Source organism: Salvelinus fontinalis, chromosome 11 (genome assembly GCF_029448725.1).
Source record: "Salvelinus fontinalis isolate EN_2023a chromosome 11, ASM2944872v1, whole genome shotgun sequence".
Taxonomy (NCBI): Eukaryota; Metazoa; Chordata; class Actinopteri; order Salmoniformes; family Salmonidae; genus Salvelinus; species Salvelinus fontinalis.
Window position 1 is genome coordinate 15,245,002 of NC_074675.1, and position 21,974 is coordinate 15,266,975.

Consider the following 21,974-nt stretch of genomic DNA (forward strand, 5'->3'; position numbering starts at 1 on the left):
CCTCCCTACCTCCCTCTTTGCCCCCCTCCCTCCTTTCCTCCTTCCCTGCCTCCCTCTCTGCCCCCTCCCTGTTTTCCTCGCTCCCTGCCTCCCTCTCTGCCCCCTCCCTCCTTTCCTCCCTCCCTGCCTCCCTCTCTGCCCCCCTCCCTCCCTACCTCCCTCTTTTCCCCCTCCCTCCTTTCCTCCCTCCCTGCCTCCCTCTCTGCCCCCCTCCCTCCTTTCCTCCCTCCCTGCCTCCTTCTCTGCCCCCCTCCCTCCCTCCCTGCCTCCCTCTTTGCCCCCCTCCCTCCTTTCCTCCCTGCCTCCCTCTCTGCCCCCTCTACCCTTTCTTCCTTCTCTGCCCCCCTCCCTCCCTGCCTCCCTCTCTGCCCCCTCCCTCCTTTCCTCCCTCCCTGCCTCCCTCTCTGCCCCCTCCCTCCTTTCCTCCCTCCCTGCCTCCCTCTCTGCCCCCCTCCCTCCCTAGTTTGAGTGTCCTGTATCATTGTTCTTCATATCATCTAGTGACAGTCTGTCCCCTCCTCCTTCCCCCTCCAGGTGCGTCCTATTGGCTATGACGGTAACAACCCCACGTCAGTGGCTGAGTGGCTGGAGTCTCTGGAGCTGGGAGACTACACTAAGTCCTTCCTCATCAACGGATACACCTCCATGGAACTGGTCAAGAAGATCTGGGAGATAGAACTCATCAATGTGAGTCTATTGCTGGTTATCACTGTTTATTAATGTGCTTGCTGAAAACACATTGCTGTTATTCCCCATACGCTACTATAGAAATACTGACTGAAGAAGACAGTAGAAGCAAGTACACACATTTCCGAGTTTGTTTATTAGGATCTATCTTTAGTCCACAGAACAGATAGAAGATGACACGTGGAGCACAGGTGCTGGTCACATGGTCCCCCTGACAGATTTTGTCATCTTTGGATTGTTGGAACACACCGCTTGGTTGTGGGTTGCAGGGTTGGTTGGTTGGTGGGTGGGTTGGTTGGTTGGTTGGTGGTTTGCAGGGTTGGTTACAGGGTTGGTTGGTTGCAGGGTTGGTTGGTTGGTGGGTTGGTTGGTTGGTTGGTTGGTGGTTTGCAGGGTTGGTTACAGGGTTGGTTGGTTGCAGGGTTGGTTGGTTGGTGGGTTGCAGGGTTGGTTGGTTGCAGGGTTGGTGGATTGGTTTCAGGGTTGGTGGGTTAGTTGGTTGCAGGGTTGGTGGATTGGTTACAGGGTTGGTGGGTTGGTGTGTTGGTTGGTGGATTGGTTACAGGGTTGGTGTGTTGGTTGGTGGATTGGTTACAGGGTTGGTGGGTTGGTGTGTTGGTTGGTGGGTTACAGGGTTGGTGGGTTGGTTACAGGGTTGGTGGGTTACAGGGTTGGTGGGTTACAGGGTTGGTGGGTTGCAGAGTTGGTGGGTTGCAGGGTTTGTGGGTTGGTTACAGGGCTGGTTGTTGGGCTACAGGGTGGATGGGTTGGTTACAGGGCTGGTTGTTGGGCTACAGGGTGGATGGGTTGGTTACAGGGTTGGTGGGTTACAGGGTTGGTGGGTTGGTTACAGGGCTGGTTGTTGGGCTACAAGGTGGATGGGTTGGTTACAGGGTTGGTGGGTTGGTTACAGGGTTGGTGGGTTGGTAGCAGGGCTGGTTGTTGGGCTACAAGGTGGATGGGTTGGTTACAGGGTTGGTGGGTTGGTAGCAGGGCTGGTTGTTGGGCTACAAGGTGGATGGGTTGGTTACAGGGTTGGTGGGTTGGTTACAGGGTTGGTGGGTTGGTTACAGGGTGGATGGGTTGGTTACAGGGTTGGTGAGTTACAGGGTGGATGGGTTGGTTACAGGGCTGGTGGGTTACAGGGTTGGTGGGTTACAGTGTTGGTGGGTTACAGGGTTGGTGGGTTACAGTGTTGGTGGGTTACAGGGTTGGTTACAGGGTTGGTGGGTTACAGGGTTGGTGGGTTACAGGGTTGGTGGGTTGGTTACAGGGTTGGTTACAGGGTTGGTGGGTTACAGGGTTGGTGGGTTACAGGGTTGGTGGGTTGGTTACAGGGTTGGTGGGTTACAGGGTTGGTGGGTTACAGAGTTGGTGGGTTACAGGGTTGGTGGGTTGCAGGGTTCGTGGGTTGGTTACAGGGCTGGTTGTTGGGCTACAAGGTGGATGGGTTGGTTACAGGGTTGGTGGGTTGGTTACAGGGCTGGTTGTTGGGCTACAAGGTGGATGGGTTGGTTACAGGGTTGGTGGGTTGGTTACAGGGTTGGTGGGTTGGTAGCAGGGCTGGTTGTTGGGCTACAAGGTGGATAGGTTGGTTACAGGGTTGGTGGGTTGGTTACAGGGTTGGTGGGTTGGTTACAGGGCTGGTTGTTGGGCTACAAGGTGGATGGGTTGGTTACAGGGTTGGTGGGTTGGTAACAGGGCTGGTTGTTGGGCTACAAGGTGGATGGGTTGGTTACAGGGTTGGCGGGTTGGTTACAGGGCTGGTTGTTGGGCTACAAGGTGGATGGGTTGGTTACAGGGTTGGTGGGTTGGTTACAGGGTGGGTGGGTTGGTTACAGGGTGGATGGGTTGGTTACAGGGTGGATGGGTTGGTTACAGGGTTGGTGAGTTACAGGGTGGATGGGTTGGTTACAGGGTTGGTGGGTTACAGGGTTGGTGGGTTACAGGGTTGGTGGGTTGGTTACAGGGTTGGTGGGTTACAGGGTTGGTGGGTTGGTTACAGGGTTGGTGGGTTACAGGGTTGGTGGGTTACAGGGTTGGTGGGTGGGTTACAGGGTTGGTGGGTTGGTTACAGGGTTGGTGGGTTGGTTACAGGGTTAGTGGGTTGGTTACAGGGTTGGTGGGTTGGTTACAGGGTTGGTGGGTTGGTTACAGGGTTGGTGGGTTGGTTACAGGGTTGGTGGGTTACAGGGTTGGTGGGTTACAGGGTTGGTGGGTTGGTTACAGGGTTGAGGCACTTTCTTCCTAGTACTTATTGTACTCTGCTGAACTGTAATAGCAGCCTAGTTAATCTGTTCAGAGATATGCTACTATATGTAAGAGCTTTCTGTGAATTGACACACACATGTACTGTACGCTCTCACACACACGTCCTGTATTTAGTGTTCAGAGTTGATTAAATCGAGTGCCTGCTGGTTTCTGTGAGAAGAGAGGAGGATGGTGTATTTTCTTAGAGAGAGAGAGAGAGAGGTAGAGAGAGAGAGAGAGGTAGAGAGAGGTAGAGAGAGAGAGAGAGGTAGAGAGAGAGAGAGAGAGGTAGAGAGAGAGAGAGAGAGAGAGGTAGAGAGAGAGAGAGAGGTAGAGGTAGAGAGAGAGAGAGGTAGAGAGAGAGAGAGGTAGAGAGAGAGAGAGGTAGAGAGAGAGAGAGAGGTAGAGAGAGAGAGGGAGAGAGAGAGAGGTAGAGAGAGAGAGAGAGAGAGAGAGAGAGAGAGAGATTATATAAGCACTTGGGAGGCAATGTCTCACAACACCGGGGAAACCACCCACACGGTTTGTCCATGGTCTCTGTGGCCTGCTTTCCTTGTCTCCTCTCTCTCTTCTGGGGGTGGAATGCACCTCAGTAGTCTCCTTTCCTCTCTCCTCTGATCTGAAAACAAATGGGGAGGTGAAATGTATTACAGAGGTGGATGTTAGCATACTATTCAGATGGAGGAGAGGGAGAGGAAATAGCTGTAGGGTGTAGTTTGAGTTAGAGCCACAGGAGGGTAGAGAAGAGACCGGCAAAGATATTCACTACTGCACAAAACTCTGTGTGTGTGTGTACACTCCCCTGCATTTGTGTGTGTGTGTACACTCCCCTGCATTTGTGTGTGTGTGTACACTCCCCTGCATTTGTGTGTGTATGTGTACACTCCCCTGCATTTGTGTGTGTGTGTACACTCCCCTGCATTTGTGTGTGTGTGTGTACACTCCCCTGCATTTGTGTGTGTGTGTACACTCCCCTGCATTTGTGTGTGTATGTACACTCCCCTGCATTTGTGAGTTAATTTCAGTGCAATAGTTCATCTCTGTCAGATGTGGGACTCCCGTTCACACTATTATTAATTAAAACACATTGCTTCATTAGTAGCGTGTGACTTGAGTGTGTGACTCCAGTGTGGTGCCTCATTACCAATCATTGAGAGCATGACTCCCTCTTCCTACGCCTGATTACTGTATACAAACGACAGTACCATTACATTTGGGTCAGGGGGTTTCCACTGCGTCACACTGACACTGCGGACAGGGAAGAGGATGGGAACGACATGTGTGTGTTTGGAGACAGAGAGAAGCACTATAATGAGTATAGGAGGAGTGCAGCTGGACTCTGTCTCTGGGGTCATGGAGAGGTCAATGCTCTTCACACTGGCTACTGGAGAGAGAGAGCACAAGTACACCCATCTAAATGATCAATCAAAAAGAGAAATACTTGACACATTGGAAAGAACTGAGCAAACTGGAATGCTGTTTGGCCCTAAACAGAGAGTATACAGTGGCTGAATACCTGACCACTGTGACTGACCCAAAATTAAGGAACTCTTTGACTATGTACAGACTCAGTGAGTATAGCCTTGCTATTGAGAAAGGCCGCCGTTGGCAGACCTGACTCTCAAGAGAAGACAGGCTATGTGCACACTGCCCACAAAATGAGGTGGAAACTGAGCTGCACTGCCTAACCTCCTCCCAAACGTATGACCATATTAGAGACACATATTTCCCTCAGATTACACAGACCCACAAAGGCCTGCTGGAGGTCATTTTGCAGGGCGCTGGCAGTGCACCTCCTTGCACAAAGGCGGAGGTAGCGGTCCTGCTGCTGGGTTGTAGCCCTCCTACGGCCTCCTCCACGTCTCCTGATGTACTGGCCTGTCTCCTGGTAGCGCCTCCATGCTCTGGACACTACGCTGACAGACACAGCAAACCTTTTTGCCACAGCTCGCATTGATGTGCCATCCTGGATGAACTGCACTACCTGAGCCACTTGTGTGGGTTGTAGACTCCGTCTCATGCGACCACTAGAGTGAGAGCACCGCCAGCATTCAAAAGTGACCAAAACATCAGCCAGGAAGCATAGGAACTGAGAAGTGGTCTGTGATCACCACCTGCAGAATCACTCCTTTTTTGGGGGTGTCTTACTAATTGCCTATAATTTCCACCTTTTGTCTATTCCATTTGCACAACAGCATGTGAAATTTATTGTCAATCAGTGTTGCTTCCTAAGTGGACAGTTTGATTTCACAGAAGTGTGATTGACTTGGAGTTACATTGTGTTGTTTAAGTGTTCCCTTTATTTTTTTGAGCAGTGTATATATATATATATATATATATATAGAGAGAGAACATATATATGTATAGAGAGAGAATATATATATATATGTATAGAGAGAGAGAGAATATATATATATATATATGTATAGAGAGAGAGAGAGAATATATGTATAGAGAGAGAGAGAATATATGTATAGAGAGAGAGAGAATATATGTATATAGAGAGAGAGAATATATATATTTAGAGAGAGAGAGAATATATATATATATATGTATATAGAGAGAGAGAATACCATGAGAGAGAGATGGTAAATAACAGAGGGAGAGTGATGGGGAGAATTGTTTCTCGATTGCTTTCCCAGTAAATCACTTTATAATCGCAATGGGCCACAGATTCTGTGGCGACCAGGGAGACAATGGAGAGGCGCAGGGCCATTGTGGAAAGGTTTAAAATAGAACGAGGTGTCTGTGTGTGTACATATACAGGCCTGCTGTTGTGGGATTTAAACAGTGTTGCTCCAGAAACACCTCTTAGTCCTTCCTCTTCTCCACACACACACACACACACACACCACACCACACCACACACACACACACACACACACACACACACACACCCACACACACCCACACCACACCACACCACACCACACCACACCACACCACACCACACCACACCACACCACACCACACCACACCACACACACAAACAACTAACTTGATAGACCGGTTGCAAGAGATTCCTTGTTGCACCTGTCAATGAGCTAGACGTCAATGCTTCCATCTTCAGAACAGATCGCCAGGTCTCTCTGTGAGGAAGCACCAAATGTCCAACCATATTGAAATGGAACACGTAAATGAGCATTCTTATTGGACGATTTCATGTAGCACCAAAATGTATTGTTGTGCTGTGTAACTACTGAACACCACCATGAATCATTCCAGTAGACAAATCATATTCAGCTTTTGAGCCACAGAGATCTACTTGATTTAGATCTGTTTTGAGCTTTAAGGAAGGCTTTTAGCTTTTACCCTTGTTCCTTTCAAAGCTGGTTACGTCCTAGACATGGGATTGGTAAGAATGCAGACTCATTCCAAGTGGAATAGGCAGGTAGCCTAGCGGTTAAGAGCGTTGGGCCAGTAACCGAAAGGTCGCTGGTTTGAATCCCTGAGCTGACTAGGTTAAACATTTGCCCATGTGCCCTTGAGCAGGGCACTTATTGCTGAATGCCTAAACTGTAAATGCAACATAAAATGAATGATTGAAACAGACATGTCGAGTTTGTATTATTGCTATGATGACTGACATGGATGGATGTTGGAGAGACAGCTGCAGTAACATAACCATGCACAAGATGGCGCCACAGCCTTTCATTTCCACCTTCCTCCCTGTTGTCAGGCAGACAGAGAGTGGCACCACTCCAGTAAGACACCTAGAGGAGGCGAAGGCTGGGAGCGCAGAATGGAGTAATTAGGAAATTCAACGTGATTGGAAAGCTTTGTAGAGAGTTAAAGTGGTAGAGAAGTTGAGGCTGTTATTTCCCCCCAGGACAGGCTATTGGTAATGTTACCAGGGCCACGTTCAGTTTTAAAAACGTTCCTGAACGTTGCAGATAGAAATACCATGAATAGAGCCAACGTTATTCCTTCTTCAACATGTCAGAGAGGCATGTTTGTTCTACATAACATATTTCCATCTGAACGTTCCAAAACGTTGCGTCCTGCTGAACGCACCCCAGGTTGTTCGCTATAGCTAGTTAATGAGGTAACACGACTGAACAAGGTGTGGCTTTAACAAACGATTGAAAAGCTCTCAGTCTCAGAAACTATTGTCCAGTCCACTTAGTAGTTAGATTTTTGTTACAGAGATAATTTTGTCTCGTTATGTTTTAGTCAACTAAAATGAAAAATAATTTTAGTTTAGTTATATATTTTTTTCTGGGACTATTTAGTCAGTTATAGTCTTGTCAATTGCCACTGAAAAATAGGTGTTTGACAAATATTTTAGTCACGATCTTTGTTGACGAAATGAACACTGTCTCAGACAGAGAACACAGTTTGGGGAGTGTGTGTGTGTGTGTGCGTGTGTGTGTGTGGGGATTGTGTTTGTGTGTGTTAGTGAGTAAAAGCTGTGAGATCTCGTTGAAAGCAGAGGTTATTTCTGTTAAATGGGCTAGTGATAACTAGTGTTGTCTACCTGGGCTAACAGGTGAGTGTTTTTAGGTGGCTGTGAATTGCTTCATGCTCATTCCTTGCATGTGAGGGCGTGTTTCTGGGTTAGTGCTGTAGGGTGCTCAGTGTCGTGATCTTTGTGTGTGTGTGTGTGTGTGTGTGTGTGTCATACACCCACAGGGCTGGACAAGTCTCTCTGCATTCCTCACTGATCATATAATATGCTCCTTGAAGGGGAAATAGACATCCCGTAAACACGCACGCACGCACGCACGCACGCACGCACGCACGCACGCACGCACGCACGCACGCACGCACGCACGCACGCACGCACGCACACACACACACACACACACACACACACACACACACACACACACACACACACACACACACACACACACACACACACACACACACACACTGTTCCCCATTCTGCTTGGCTAATATCCAGTCTTGAACACAATAATGGTGTGCGGTCAATAAGTCATCAAGCCAGTAATAATAGTTTAGCCTTTTTATCCCAGCTCTGCCCTGTTGCCATGACGCCTCAGCTAGTAGTTACCATAGAGACTATATATGTGAATGGAGGATGGAGGATTTTAAATCAGATGTGTCCCTTTGTTTGTGCATTTCATACCTTCTCTGTCACCTGTCCAAATGCACAGTGTGTGTGTGTGTGTCACCTTCTCTGTCACCTCTCCAAATACACAGATTGTTTCCCATCACACCACCAGATGGTTCCTGCCTTCGTTAGCCACAGCACACACACTGCTGGTCAGTTGGACGCACTTCTAAGCTGCAAATAATTGAATCTTAATGCATGTTTTGTGTTAGGATGATTATATGTAGGAGGGTGTGTGTGTGTGTGGTCCATATGGGTACTGCACGTGTGTGTGTGTACATGTTTGTGTGTGTTGAATGCGTACTGCTTGTAGGTTATCTTGATAGAGGGGTAAGTAATGTTAGTACTTGATGTTAATTGGTGTGTGGGTGGTTTTGCCTGAGGACTACAGTACTGCATGTGCTACTATGTTGCATTCTCTGACCGTTGCTTGTTCATTCCTGTTTGGATTCACAACACCCCGTTATGGTAGAATAGAGTAGGAGGTGTAGTGAGAGATGCTGTAACTTTATGTTCTGACCCTGACAGTTTTGTACTACTGTAAATTATACAACGGGTGCTTCTAATCCTGAATGCTGATTGGTTAAAACCGCATTCCAGCTGGTGTCTATTCCACAAGTTACCACCGGCTAAATCTATGATGTTAAAATGCCTGTTTACTATGTTCCATCTGACTGCGCAATCAACTGTCTCATCAGCCCAGCCTGGCAATGTATAAACTTGATCTCCACTGTAAAAAGCATCTAGACATTATCTCACATTTCTTTTAGACTAACATTTCGTTTTCAACAGCAGAGATTTGTATAAACCTTGCTGTCTGTCTCTCCGACATTTGTAACATTGTTTCAATATTGAAATCCGATCTCCACCTATCTCATAGTAAATTAACATGTCGGGACGAGACAGACAGCTTTTCTCACCCAGTCGAAATCATGAATCAGCTGGCATCATTTTTCTATATATATACAAAGAAATGCCAATAGAAAACAGGTAGAACTAAATTTAATGCTGCTAGTTTGCAGTCTTTCCAGCGTCAGTTTGAAGTGATTGTGTTAGCTGTGTTGTTGGCTAGCTCCTCTGAACAACAGAGTCCTGACGAGTGAGCACATTTTCTATGCCAGGTGAAATCGCGCCTCATTAGCTCATTGTTATGGATGTATCCAAGTAAATGTCACTAGAAAACAGCTCAAACAAACACAAATGCAGCTACTTTTCTTTTATTCTGGCTGCACTGTTTGACGTGACTGTAAGTTAGCCGTAGTTGGCTAGCTAACAAGCAAAGGATAAGAACATTGCCAGCCAGTATGGTAATGGAGCATTTAGAATGAACAACTGGGTCATGTCCATAGATACAGAACAAAGTGACTGAACGACTGGGTCACGTCCATAGATACAGAACAAAGTGACTGAACAACTGGGTCATGTCCATAGATACAGAACAAAGTGACTGAACGACTGGGTCACGTCCATAGATACAGAACAAAGTGACTAAACGACTGGGTCATGTCCATAGATACAGAACAAAGTGACTAAACGACTGGGTCATGTCCATAGATACAGAACAAAGTGACTAAACGACTGGGTCACGTCCATAGATACAGAACAAAGTGACTGAACGACTGGGTCATGTCCATAGATACAGAACAAAGTGACTGAACGACTGGGTCATGTCCATAGATACAGAACAAAGTGACTAAACGACTAGGTCATGTCCATAGATACAGAACAAAGTGACTAAACGACTGGGTCACGTCCATAGATACAGAACAAAGTGACTGAACGACTGGGTCATGTCCATAGATACAGAACAAAGTGACTGAACGACTGGGTCATGTCCATAGATACAGAACAAAGTGACTAAACGACTGGGTCATGTCCATAGATACAGAACAAAGTGACTGAACGACTGGGTCATGTCCATAGATACAGAACAAAGTGACTGAACGACTAGGTCGCGTCCATAGATACAGAACAAAGTGACTAAACGACTGGGTCGCGTCTCTGGCAACCGAACCGATAGAACGAACGACCAGCCGGCTTGGGTAGCAACCCTAGATTTGTGTCCGGACTATATCTCGTGGAAGGATGAAATAGTATGAGCAAATTCATCAAAATAACGTTTTTTATGAAAATATGTCAATCATTATTTGAATATGTTGGTAACACGTTGTATAAAAGTGATAATGCCCTGGAAGCCAGTGTTTGGAGGATATATTGGCTCGGTTTGCCGGCCCTATACTTCGTCTTAGGCCTTACAACACTTGTGCCAATATATCCTCTGAACACCGGCTTCCAAAGGCATTATCCATTAAACATAGTAGCACATGAATGATACTTATAGTTAGGAATGGGATGACGCAAAGCCAAGCTAGATGGCTTAGGTTTCATGTATTACGTACACACACACTCAGTATAGCATACACACACACACCTGTTGTCAAGTCCCATCGCTGTGTGTGTGTTTAATTCAAGTTTCAACATATGGGTCCTGTACCCAAACATTACTTAACTCTTTACAATGATGATGATATTCTGTGGAAAACCCACAGAGTCAAAGAACATGAAGGAGGAAGAGCTTCAGTCAGCTGTGCTCTGTTAGCTGTTAGCTTCATGTTATTCTATTCTAGGCTGTAGTGTGGTGTCGGATTATGATGGGTGACTTAGCTCATTGGAGAGTGGTAAAGCGATATGCAGGGATACACAGGAGCTCTGCGTTACTGGTATGCACGGACATATACACACGCATTTAGGCGCATATACACTCACCTACACCGACAGCAAGTGTGCATGAGCCCATCTCTGGATGGGCCCCGCGTCTCCATAGTAACGAGGTGGAGAGAGAGAAAGAGCGAGCAGCGTAGAGCGGGGGTTTCAGGCAGAGATGTGGGAGAGACAGTCTCTCTGCCGCAGCTGAGGAGGAAGGAGGAGTGGCAGAACGGTGGAAAACCTCTGGAATCTGGAGAACGAGAGAGAGGGGGGGAGGGAGGGAGAAATAGAGAGAGAGGGAGAGAAAGAGAGGAGGAAAAAGAAAGAGGAGAGCGAGAAGGGGGAGTTTACAGAGAGGAGATAGGAGACAAAGCGTAGAGAGAGAGAGAGAGAGAGAGAGAGAGAGAGGGCACACTCCTCCTCTTCTCTGCTATTTACTGCTGGACTGGATTGTGACTCACAGCTAAAAGGAGCTACATGTATTAGTCCGTCTCTCTGAGAAGCAGAGGGGGAGCACACAGCTCTGGGGGAAGACAGAGAAGAGCTGCTGGAATTGCGTGTTCCTCTCTCCAAGACCTTTCGTACAGAATACCCCCTGCGGAAGAAAGGTAAGTCTACAGGGAATAAGAAGGGTAAAGAATGATTAGAGAGACAGAGAAGGGGAAGGAGTAAGGGGGATGGAGATATACTGTACAGAGAAAGAGAGGAGACAGAAGGGGAAAGAGTGAGGGGGGGATGAGATATACTGTACAGAGAAAGAGAGGAGACAGAAGGGGAAGAAGTGAGGGGGGATGGAGATATACTGTACAGAGAAAGAGAGGAGACAGAAGGGGAAGGAGTGAGGGGGGGATGAGATATACTGTACAGAGAAAGAGAGGAGACAGAAGGGGAAGGAGTGAGGGGGGATGGAGATATACTGTACAGAGAAAGAGAGGAGACAGAAGGGGAAGGAGTGAGGGGGGATGAGATATACTGTACAGAGAAAGAGAGGAGACAGAAGGGGAAGGAGTGAGGGGGGGGGTGGAGATATACTGTACAGAGAAAGAGAGGAGACAGAAGGGGAAGGAGTGAGGGGGGGATGGAGATATACTGTACAGAGAAAGAGAGGAGACAGAAGGGGAAGGAGTGAGGGGGGGATGGAGATATACTGTACAGAGAAAGAGAGGAGACAGAAGGGGAAGGAGTGAGGGGGGGGTGGAGATATACTGTACAGAGAAAGAGAGGAGACAGAAGGGGAAGAAGTGAGGGGGGATGGAGATATACTGTACAGAGAAAGAGGAGACAGAAGGAGAAGGAGTGAGGGGGGGATGAGATATACTGTACAGAGAAAGAGGAGACAGAAGGAGAAGGAGTGAGGGGGGGATGAGATATACTGTACAGAGAAAGAGAGGAGACAGAAGGAGAAGGAGTGAGGGGGGGATGAGATATACTGTACAGAGAAAGAGAGGAGACAGAAGGGGAAGGAGTGAGGGGGGGTGGAGATATACTGTACAGAGAAAGAGAGGAGACAGAAGGGGAAGAAGTGAGGGGGGATGGAGATATACTGTACAGAGAAAGAGAGGAGACAGAAGGGGAAGAAGTGAGGGGGGATGGAGATATACTGTACAGGGAAAGAGAGGAGACAGAAGGAGAAGGAGTGAGGGGGGGATGAGATATACTGTACAGAGAAAGAGAGGAGACAGAAGGGGAAGGAGTGAGGGGGGGGATGGAGATATACTGTACAGAGAAAGAGAGGAGACAGAAGGGGAAGGAGTGAGGGGGGGATGAGATATACTGTACAGAGAAAGAGAGGAGACAGAAGGGGAAGGAGTGAGGGGGGATGGAGATATACTGTACAGAGAAAGAGAGGAGACAGAAGGGGAAGGAGTGAGGGGGGGATGGAGATATACTGTACAGAGAAAGAGAGGAGACAGAAGGGGAAGGAGTGAGGGGGGGGTGGAGATATACTGTACAGAGAAAGAGGAGACAGAAGGAGAAGGAGTGAGGGGGGGGTGGAGATATACTGTACAGAGAAAGAGAGGAGACAGAAGGGGAAGAAGTGAGGGGGGATGGAGATATACTGTACAGAGAAAGAGAGGAGACAGAAGGGGAAGAAGTGAGGGGGGATGGAGATATACTGTACAGAGAAAGAGAGGAGACAGAAGGAGAAGGAGTGAGGGGGGGATGGAGATATACTGTACAGAGAAAGAGAGGAGACAGAAGGGGAAGGAGTGTTATTAGTGGTGCTTCTCCATCGATGTGCTTGCTGCTGCCTCTTTCTCTGCGTTTTTTGTAGTATCTCTCTCTCGCTCTCTCGCTCTCTCGCTCTCTCGCTCTCTCGCTCTCTCTCTCTCGCTCTCTCTCTAGAGGTTGTGTGTTCTATGGGGTGCAGAGGCCCGAGGGGATGGGAACGTATGAAACGCTTCTGTGCCGTTCAATCAATCCTGCTGACTAGTGACTATTCCGTGTGTGTGAAATACCTGCCCGTATTTCTGTATTTGTTTTAATCGGTGTGTGTTTAGGAGATGTACTGTACACAGTTGCATAAAAGAGAGATCTGAGTCCTGCTGTCCTGGGCTGGGAATTGCTGTGGTGGTGAAAGTAGTGTAGAAGTGTGTGTGTGTAGAGGGGTTCATAGTGCTTGAGTTTAGTGGGAACACACAGTCACGCACATACATACACTCACAACCATTTAGACATGAAGACACACATTCCTAGACATGTACAGTAGGCCAACACACACATCCCAGGGCAGGCTGGGTAACAGGCCCTGAGGGCTTGGTGTAGCTGGACCTCTCAGATCTCCTGTTGGGACTTCAGTTCTGGTTCTGTCTCTGTCTGTTCATCACATTTAGAACAGATGTTAATGTACTTGCTCATCAACTTAGATGATTTCAATCTCTCTCTGTTCCTCTCCATTATTGTTCGGTACTCCCACTCTCTGAGTTAGGACATGTACAGGTATGCTGTAAGAGAATTGCACACAAGGGCCCTGGAGGGAATGGAATGCAGCCCAACTATTGCATTACATGGGGGTGGTAGGTGGTGTGTAGGCAGCTTACATGGGTAGATTAGTATAGTGATGGTGGTTGACGGGGTTATTGCACAGCTGCTATTGGGGACTTTACCTTGGCTAACCCTAGATCTGTAACGCATTGGCGACCAATCTCACCATATAGAGAGGAGCGTAGGGGAGAGAGAGAGAGAGGTAAGAATGGGAGAGGGAGATGAAGGGAGAAAGAAAAGTGGCAGAGAGAGAGAAAGGGTTGGGGTTGAGAAAGGAGGGAATTCGAGAGAGAGAAACGGAACAAACGAAATAGGGAGAGAGTGGGGTGAGAGAAGGAGGCAGGTTGCAGCAAGACAGCAGCCATGTTTTCCACAACAGCTGTTGAGCAAACAGAGTGAAGGGGAAGAGGCAAATCCTACCACCTGCCCTTGTTTTACAAGGACGCCAGGTGACCAATCATACTCAGTCATCATGCTGCTCACCCTGCCCCACCTGACCACCTAGCCAATCAAATCATCACCTCACATAGGGGTTGTGACACGTACAATATTCCGCTTAATTGACGACCATAAATCATTTTACACTTCAGTCAACCTTAATGGACTGACCTACATTAATCCTACTTATTCATTACTTCTCAAACCACAGCCTACTACTTATATAGGGCCCTGCTTTGACACCCTATTCCCTATATAGTGCACTACTTTGACACCCTATTCCCTATATAGTGCACTACTTTGACACCCTATTCCCTATGTAGTGCACTACTTTGACACCCTATTCCCTATAGGGCAATCATTTAGACCAGAGCCTGTTCTGATCAACTGTACTACACTATAGGAAGCCAATAGGGTGTCTTGTGATTATCACGTCACCTCAGCCAACTGAACTGTTTCCCTCTGGCCAACCAAGTAGTATTCAATGGGGACATTTTGAGCAACATGTGTTTAAGGAATTTTCACAGTCCGTTGAAGATCAAGGCTAGTGTGTGTATGCTTGTGTGTGTGTACGTGCATTTGTGTGTGTGTGTGTGTGTGTGTATACTTGCATGTGTCCATGTTTGCACTTGTTTGTATGTGTGTATAACAGATCCCTTTTGTCCTTTCCACTCCTCACACGTGCTGCGTTTACCATTATACAATCACAGCAGAACCAAGAACTAACACATCCTCTGATGGGGAAGGACACAGGGAGAGAAATTGTGACAGCATTACAACTGTGTAGTGATTGGTTCACTGAGACCTATAAAGAGTCTCCGTCCCAAATGGCAACATATCCCCTATATTGTGCAAAAGAAGTGTACTACAAAGGGAATAGGGTGCCATTTGGGATGCAGCCAGACTCTTCTTGGCTGTGTGAAATCCTATCGGTTTCATCAGAGGCTTTGAAGTACCCAATGTAAACGATAACCCAGAGAAATATCAGTCTGTTTCCTCTCCTCCTTTCAGACCAGCGTCTGATTGGTTATTACATCTACTCAGCCTGCCCATGTATTCATGTGTGTGTGTGTGTGTGTGTGTGTGTCCTCCAGCATTTGTCGTGTTTTTCCTCCATTTGGCACTATTTCTGTCTCTCAGACACAAACGGAACACACACACACACACTGAGCCAATGCTCCCAGTCCCATTTAACACTATCTATTAATGGAGATGAATCCATGGCGAAGGTAGTTATATCAAATCTCCTATTGGCTCTTCAGGCTGCCGGTGAACAAAACAAGCTTCCCCATTGGTCCCCTGGAATAGACTATTTCCTGTGGATTGTCTCTGCATTGAATCCATATATTGTTGATTTTTAGATCTGGTCGTTATTGTTCTACAACAAAGAGACGCTGAATCATTATAAACGTACATCCTGAAAAACACATACACTGTATAGATGGATGATCAGTTTGAGGACACAAAGCCCACCCATCTCAGCCACAGCAGTGGCTTTGCCTTTACTGTACAGTGGTTGCCAGGCAACCGGTGGTCTCTGGTTTCCCTCCAGTTGTCCCCGGCGATGAGGAGGAGAGGCGCTGGTTAAAAATGGATCAGGAAGAGAGAGCGGGGGCAGAGGCTTGGTCTCCACGGTGATAGTGATGACCATTGGGACTGTGTCTGTCTGTATTAGTATTTGGGTGTGTGTGTGTGTGTGTGTGTGTGTGTGTGTGTGTGTGTGTGTGTGTGTGTGTGTGTGTAGACTAGAACCTGCATTGCAACAGTCTTGTAGCAATAGATATTCCTGCCAAATCAATTCCAATCAGGATAGACAACAGAAGGGCCTTTAGGAAAACCTGTAATTCCAACCAAGCCAACGACAGGGAGAGGGGGGTGGGAGATAAAGCAGGACTAACTGTCTTTGATAAAATAGTTGTGGTAAACCAGTGTCAACAGACTGCGGAAAACAATGTGCTATTGTTTGTTAGATCTATTGAGAGTGGTAAAAGAGAGACACACACACACACCAGATCTGCACATTATTATACAGTAGACATGACTTGTTGAAGGTACAGTAACAGAAACGTTGCCCTCTCTGCAAACAGTGTATTCAAGCTGCTCACACTACGCTGCATTGTTTAAAGATACAGTCTGCGATTTGAAAAAACAACAGAACCAGGGTCCCGGTACTTGTTTTGGTACACAGCTGAGGCCGGGTCACAGACTGTAGCTTTAAGTGAGGGCTAGGGTCTCTGTGGCCGATGGGGACATTGTCTTTTCCTTGATACGTGTTTATTTATCAACACAAACCAACAGAAACAACAGAAACAACACAACCGCCTGATACACACCACAACATGCCCACACCTGTCCATGTACACACATAAATACATTGTCTCAATGGGATTTGTATTTTGTTCTAAGGCCTTTCTCTGTGCCATAAGTCAATGCCTGCCTGCTCATGCAAACTTAACTAGGCCGTCATGGGCAATGCTAGCCTGGTTAAACTAGACTGAACACTACGAAACAACAGGGGGCGTAATGTTTAGTCCGGTTTGACCAGGCTTGGCCCAGTCACAATCCCTTCCTTTTCATCTTACTACGAACACCAGACGATTTAGACCCACAACGGATGATAGAAATCAACATCACTGTGGGCTTTCAGTCAGTCTGTCTGCCACCCAAATGGGACCCTATTCCTTAAATAGTGTACTACTTTTAACCAGGCCCATAGGGCACTGGTCAAAAGTATTGCACTACATAGGGAATAGGGTGCCATTTAGGATTCAGTCTGTCTTAGATCCTTAGTGACAGTGACTGGAGTTCACTAGACATGCTTTGATCCAATGGAGCCAAGGCAATGTCCTTGAGCTCAACCAATCCAGAGTCCATGAACGAATTGACCTGGAAAGGATCAAAAGGTCTTGTCGATGGCTTGGGGTCGTGACTTGTAGAGCTGTCTGGGGAGTTCTGATTGGGTTATATTGACAGGCTGGAGGGCGCACATACACTCACACAAAAACGCGTACACACACGGACACAAACCAATAGAGACACGGTCACGATGTCTGAACGTGGTTGCGGTCGATGGAGTGGAATAAGAGCTTTTAGGCCCTTTAGACTCCTTTTCAACCGCAAAGTGAACGCTTTTGGTTGCTAGGTCCATCAGAGTAATCACACCAGGGGACCGCGCTCTCTCACCAGGCAATTAGTCTATCAGTTTGATAGATAGGAGGGAGGGGTAGAATAGGGAAGGGAAGGGGGAGGGATGGAAAGAGAGGTAGGTAGAAAGAGAGGGGACAGTAGGAGGGAGAGGGAGGGTGAAGAGATGGAAAGAGATAGGTAGAAAGAGAGGGGGCAGTAGGAGGGAGAGAGGAAGGGGAGGGAGAGAGGAAGGGGAAGGGGAGGGAGAGAGGAAGGGGAAGGGGAGGGAGAGAGGAAGGGGAAGGGGAGGGAGAGAGGAAGGGGAAGGGGAGGGAGAGAGGAAGGGGAAGGGGAGGGAGAGAGGAAGGGGAAGGGGAGGGAGAGAGGAAGGAGAGGGAGAGAGGAAGGGGAGGGAGAGAGGAAGGGGAGGGAGAGAGGAAGGGGAGGGAGAGAGGAAGGAGAGGGAGAGAGGAAGGAGAGGGAGAGAGGAAGGAGAGGGAGAGAGGAAGGAGAGGGAGAGAGGAAGGAGAGGGAGAGAGGAAGGAGAGGGAGAGAGGAAGGAGAGGGAGAGAGGAAGGAGAGGGAGAGAGGAAGGAGAGGGAGAGAGGAAGGAGAGGGAGAGAGGAAGGAGAGGGAGAGAGGAAGGAGAGGGAGAGAGGAAGGAGAGGGAGAGAGGAAGGAGAGGGAGAGAGGAAGGAGAGGGAGAGAGGAAGGAGAGGGAGAGAGGAAGGAGAGGGAGAGAGGAAGGAGAGGGAGAGAGGAAGGAGAGGGGGACGGGGAGGGAGAGGGGATAGGTAGAAAGAGAGGGGACAGTAGGAGGGAGAGAGGAAGGGGAGGGAGAGAGAGAGAGAGAGAGGAAGGGGAGGGAGAGAGGAAGGGGAGGGAGAGAGGAAGGGGAGGGAGAGAGGAAGGGGAGGGAGAGAGGAAGGGGAGGGAGAGAGGAAGGGGAGGGAGAGAGGAAGGGGAGGGAGAGAGGAAGGAGAGGGAGAGAGGAAGGGGAGGGAGAGAGGAAGGGGAGGGAGAGAGGAAGGGGAGGGAGAGAGGAAGGGGAGGGAGAGAGGAAGGAGAGGGAGAGAGGAAGGGGAGGGAGAGAGGAAGGGGAGGGAGAGAGGAAGGGGAGGGAGAGAGGAAGGGGAGGGAGAGAGGAAGGGGAGGGAGAGAGGAAGGGGAGGGAGAGAGGAAGGGGAGGGAGAGAGGAAGGAGAGGGAGAGAGGAAGGGGAGGGAGAGAGGAAGGGGAGGGAAAGGGGAAGGGGAGGGAGAGAGGATAGGTAGAAAGAGAGGGGACAGTAGGAGGCAGAGGGGAAGGGGAGGGAGAGGGAAGGGGAGGGAGAGAGGAAGGGGAGGGAGAGAGGGAGGGAGAGAGGAAGGGGAGGGAGAGAGGAAGGGGAGGGAGAGAGGAAGGAGAGGGAGAGAGGAAGGGGAGGGAGAGAGGAAGGGGAGGGAAAGGGGAAGGGGAGGGAGAGAGGATAGGTAGAAAGAGAGGGGACAGTAGGAGGCAGAGGGGAAGGGGAGGGAGAGGGAAGGGGAGGGAGAAAAGATAGGTAGAAACGGTCAGAAAGAGTGCGAGGGACAGAAAGAGAGAAGGAGGGAGGAAGAGATAAAACTGCATACCCAGTGGGAACTGGAGAAAAATATATAGAGGGACAGCGAGAGATGGATAAACGAGGAGGAGAGTTGGTCTTGTTCTCTCATCATTAAAACTAGAACGGTATTGTGAGCACAGACAGTGATTCGGCTAAAGTTTCTCCCTCTCTCCTTTATCTGCTCAAATGAGCCGGCCTGTCAACCTAGCTCTCCCATTGGCCAGAGAAGGCATCCCTTTGTGCCAGGGTCCTAAATGAGGGAAAGTCCTTGTTGAGGTCCAGTGATTACCCAGTGGTCAGTTGCAGCCAACCGTATCCTTGTTTGTCCACCAGTTCACAGTACGTATCTGTTTGACTCGTTGTTGCCGTAAAGCAACATGTTTTGGCATGAAAGTCTTACTGTTGTGGCATAGTCAAGGCTTCCGTTCTGAAACATGTTTCTTTTATTATAAAGTCCTTCAACAGTGTCTGAATATAGTTATTGTATAACCACTCGTTTCATTCCCCTTCATAGGACTGGGAGGTAGGGACACTGAACCCTTTTTCCTGATCGTCTCTGTAATCACAGTTCGCTGATGGTGTGTGTGTGGTCTCCTCTGGCATTGCAGTGGAGTTTAGAGGATTAGGGTCGTTACCGTATCTGTCCCGGTTAAGCCTGTAATCAGAGCTGTTCCCCTGGACTGACGGCAACGTTAACGGGATTACTCCATCGATCAGCGAAAACACACACACACACACACTTTGGCACTAACTCTCTTCAGAGTGAACAGGCCACACACTCTCACAGTGTGGACAGACAGACAGACTGAGATACACATGAATGCAGGCACTGACACACACACACACACACACACACACACACACACACACACACACACACGGACTCTAGACAAAGACTAGAGGCTACGTCCCAAACCGTTTCATTTAAAGGAAGACTGTCAACACCGCAAGGCAAGTTAACCAGCTTGATCCCTCCGGCAATGTCCCAGCAAAACACTGCAATCTGAAGAGACACAGAGAGAGAGAGAATAAAAGAGACACAGAGAGAGAGAAAGAGAGAATAAAAGAGACACAGAGAGAGAGAGAATAAAAGAGACACAGAGAGAGAGAGAATAAAAGAGACACAGAGAGAGAGAGAATAAAAGAGGGAGCGAGAGAGGAATAGAGCCAGCAAAAGAGAGAGAGACAGAGATGGGTTGCCACTTTGCCATCAGAGACAGAGATAGACAGAAGAAGGGATGAGAGAGAGAGAGAGGTGGGGAGGAGGAGGGAAGAGCGATAGAATGATATTGAGTGAGAGAGAGAAGCGAGACTGATATTTTGCTGTGTATTATGATGATTATGTGTAATATAAATATTCCCCTTTTGTGTATTTCTACTGTGTCTTGGCATTGGCAATGTGACCTACTGGCTTATCATATCAGCAGAGCTTATTGAATATGGAGTTGGGGATGGAAGCAATAGAGGCAGAGTGAAAGGAGTATATTGAGCGTGTAGGGTAGGCTAGAGCCACTGTAGCAGTCACTCAGTCGCTATACGCAGACAATGCATTTCATTTAAATGCAAATGGGGGCATGGTGCAGTCAGGCACACGTACTGTACTGTAGAGAGAACACATACTGTACACACTGTAGAGAGAACACATACTGTAAAGAGAACACATACTGTAGAGAGAACACATACTGTACACACTGTAGAGAGAACACATACTGTAGAGAGAACACATACTGTACACACTGTAGAGAGAACACATACTGTAGAGAGAACACATACTGTACACACTGTAGAGAGAACACATACTGTACACACTGTAGAGAGAAAACACACTGTACATACTGTAGAGAGAACACACACTGCACATACTGTAGAGAGAACACATACTGTAGAGAGAATACATACTGTGCATACTGTAGAGAGAACATACTGTATATACTGTAGAGAGAACATACTGTACATACTGTAGAGAGAACATACTGTGCACACTGTAGAGAGAACACATACTGTAGAGAGAATACATACTGTGCATACTGTAGAGAGAACACATACTGTATATACTGTAGAAAGAACATACTGTACATACTGTAGAGAGAACACATAATGTAGAGAGAATACATACTGTGCATACTGTAGAGAGAACACATACTATACATACTGTAGAGAACACATACTGTAGAGAGAACACATACTGTACACACTGTAGAGAGAACACATACTGTAGAGAGAACACATACTGTACATACTGTAGAGAGAACACATACTGTAGACAGAATACATACTATACATACTGTAGAGAGAACACATACTATACATACTGTAGAGAGAACACATACTGTACATACTGTAGAGAGAACACATACTGGACATACTGTAGAGAGAACACATACTGTAGAGAGAACACATACTATACATACTGTAGAGAGAACACATACTGTACATACTGTAGAGAGAACACATACTGTACATACTGTAGAGAGAACACATACTGTAGACAGAATACATACTATACATACTGTAGAGAGAACACATACTATACATACTGTAGAGAGAACACATACTGTACATACTGTAGAGAGAACACATACTGTACATACTGTAGAGAGAACACATACTGTAGAGAGAACACATACTATACATACTGTAGAGAGAACACATACTGTACATACTGTAGAGAGAACACATACTGTAGAGAGAACACATACTGTACATACTGTAGAGAGAACACATACTGTAGAGAGAACACATACTGTACATACTGTAGAGAGAACACATACTGTACACACTGTAGAGAGAACACATACTGTACACACTGTAGAGAGAACACATACTGTACATACTGTAGAGAGAACACATACTGTACACACTGTAGAGAGAATACATACTGTACATACTGTAGAGAGAACAAATACTGTAGAGAGAACACATACTGTACATACTGTAGAGAGAACACATACTGTACATACTGTAGAGAGAACACATACTGTAGAGAGAACACATACTGTACATACTGTAGAGAGAACACATACTGTACACACTGTAGAGAGAATACATACTGTACATACTGTAGAGAGAACACATACTGTAGAGAGAACACATACTGTACATACTGTAGAGAGAACACATA

General features: G+C 47.4%; 1 protein-coding gene across 1 annotated transcript in view; it reads left to right on the forward strand.

Moving 5' to 3' along the window:
* Positions 1–21,974, forward strand: part of LOC129866062 (ankyrin repeat and sterile alpha motif domain-containing protein 1B-like) — a 355,742-nt gene that overhangs the window by 272,923 nt on the left and 60,845 nt on the right. Inside the window, exon 18 of the mRNA XM_055939185.1 lies at positions 535–687. Coding sequence (XP_055795160.1) covers positions 535–687 — 153 coding nt within the window. The remainder of the gene's footprint in view (positions 1–534; positions 688–21,974) is intronic.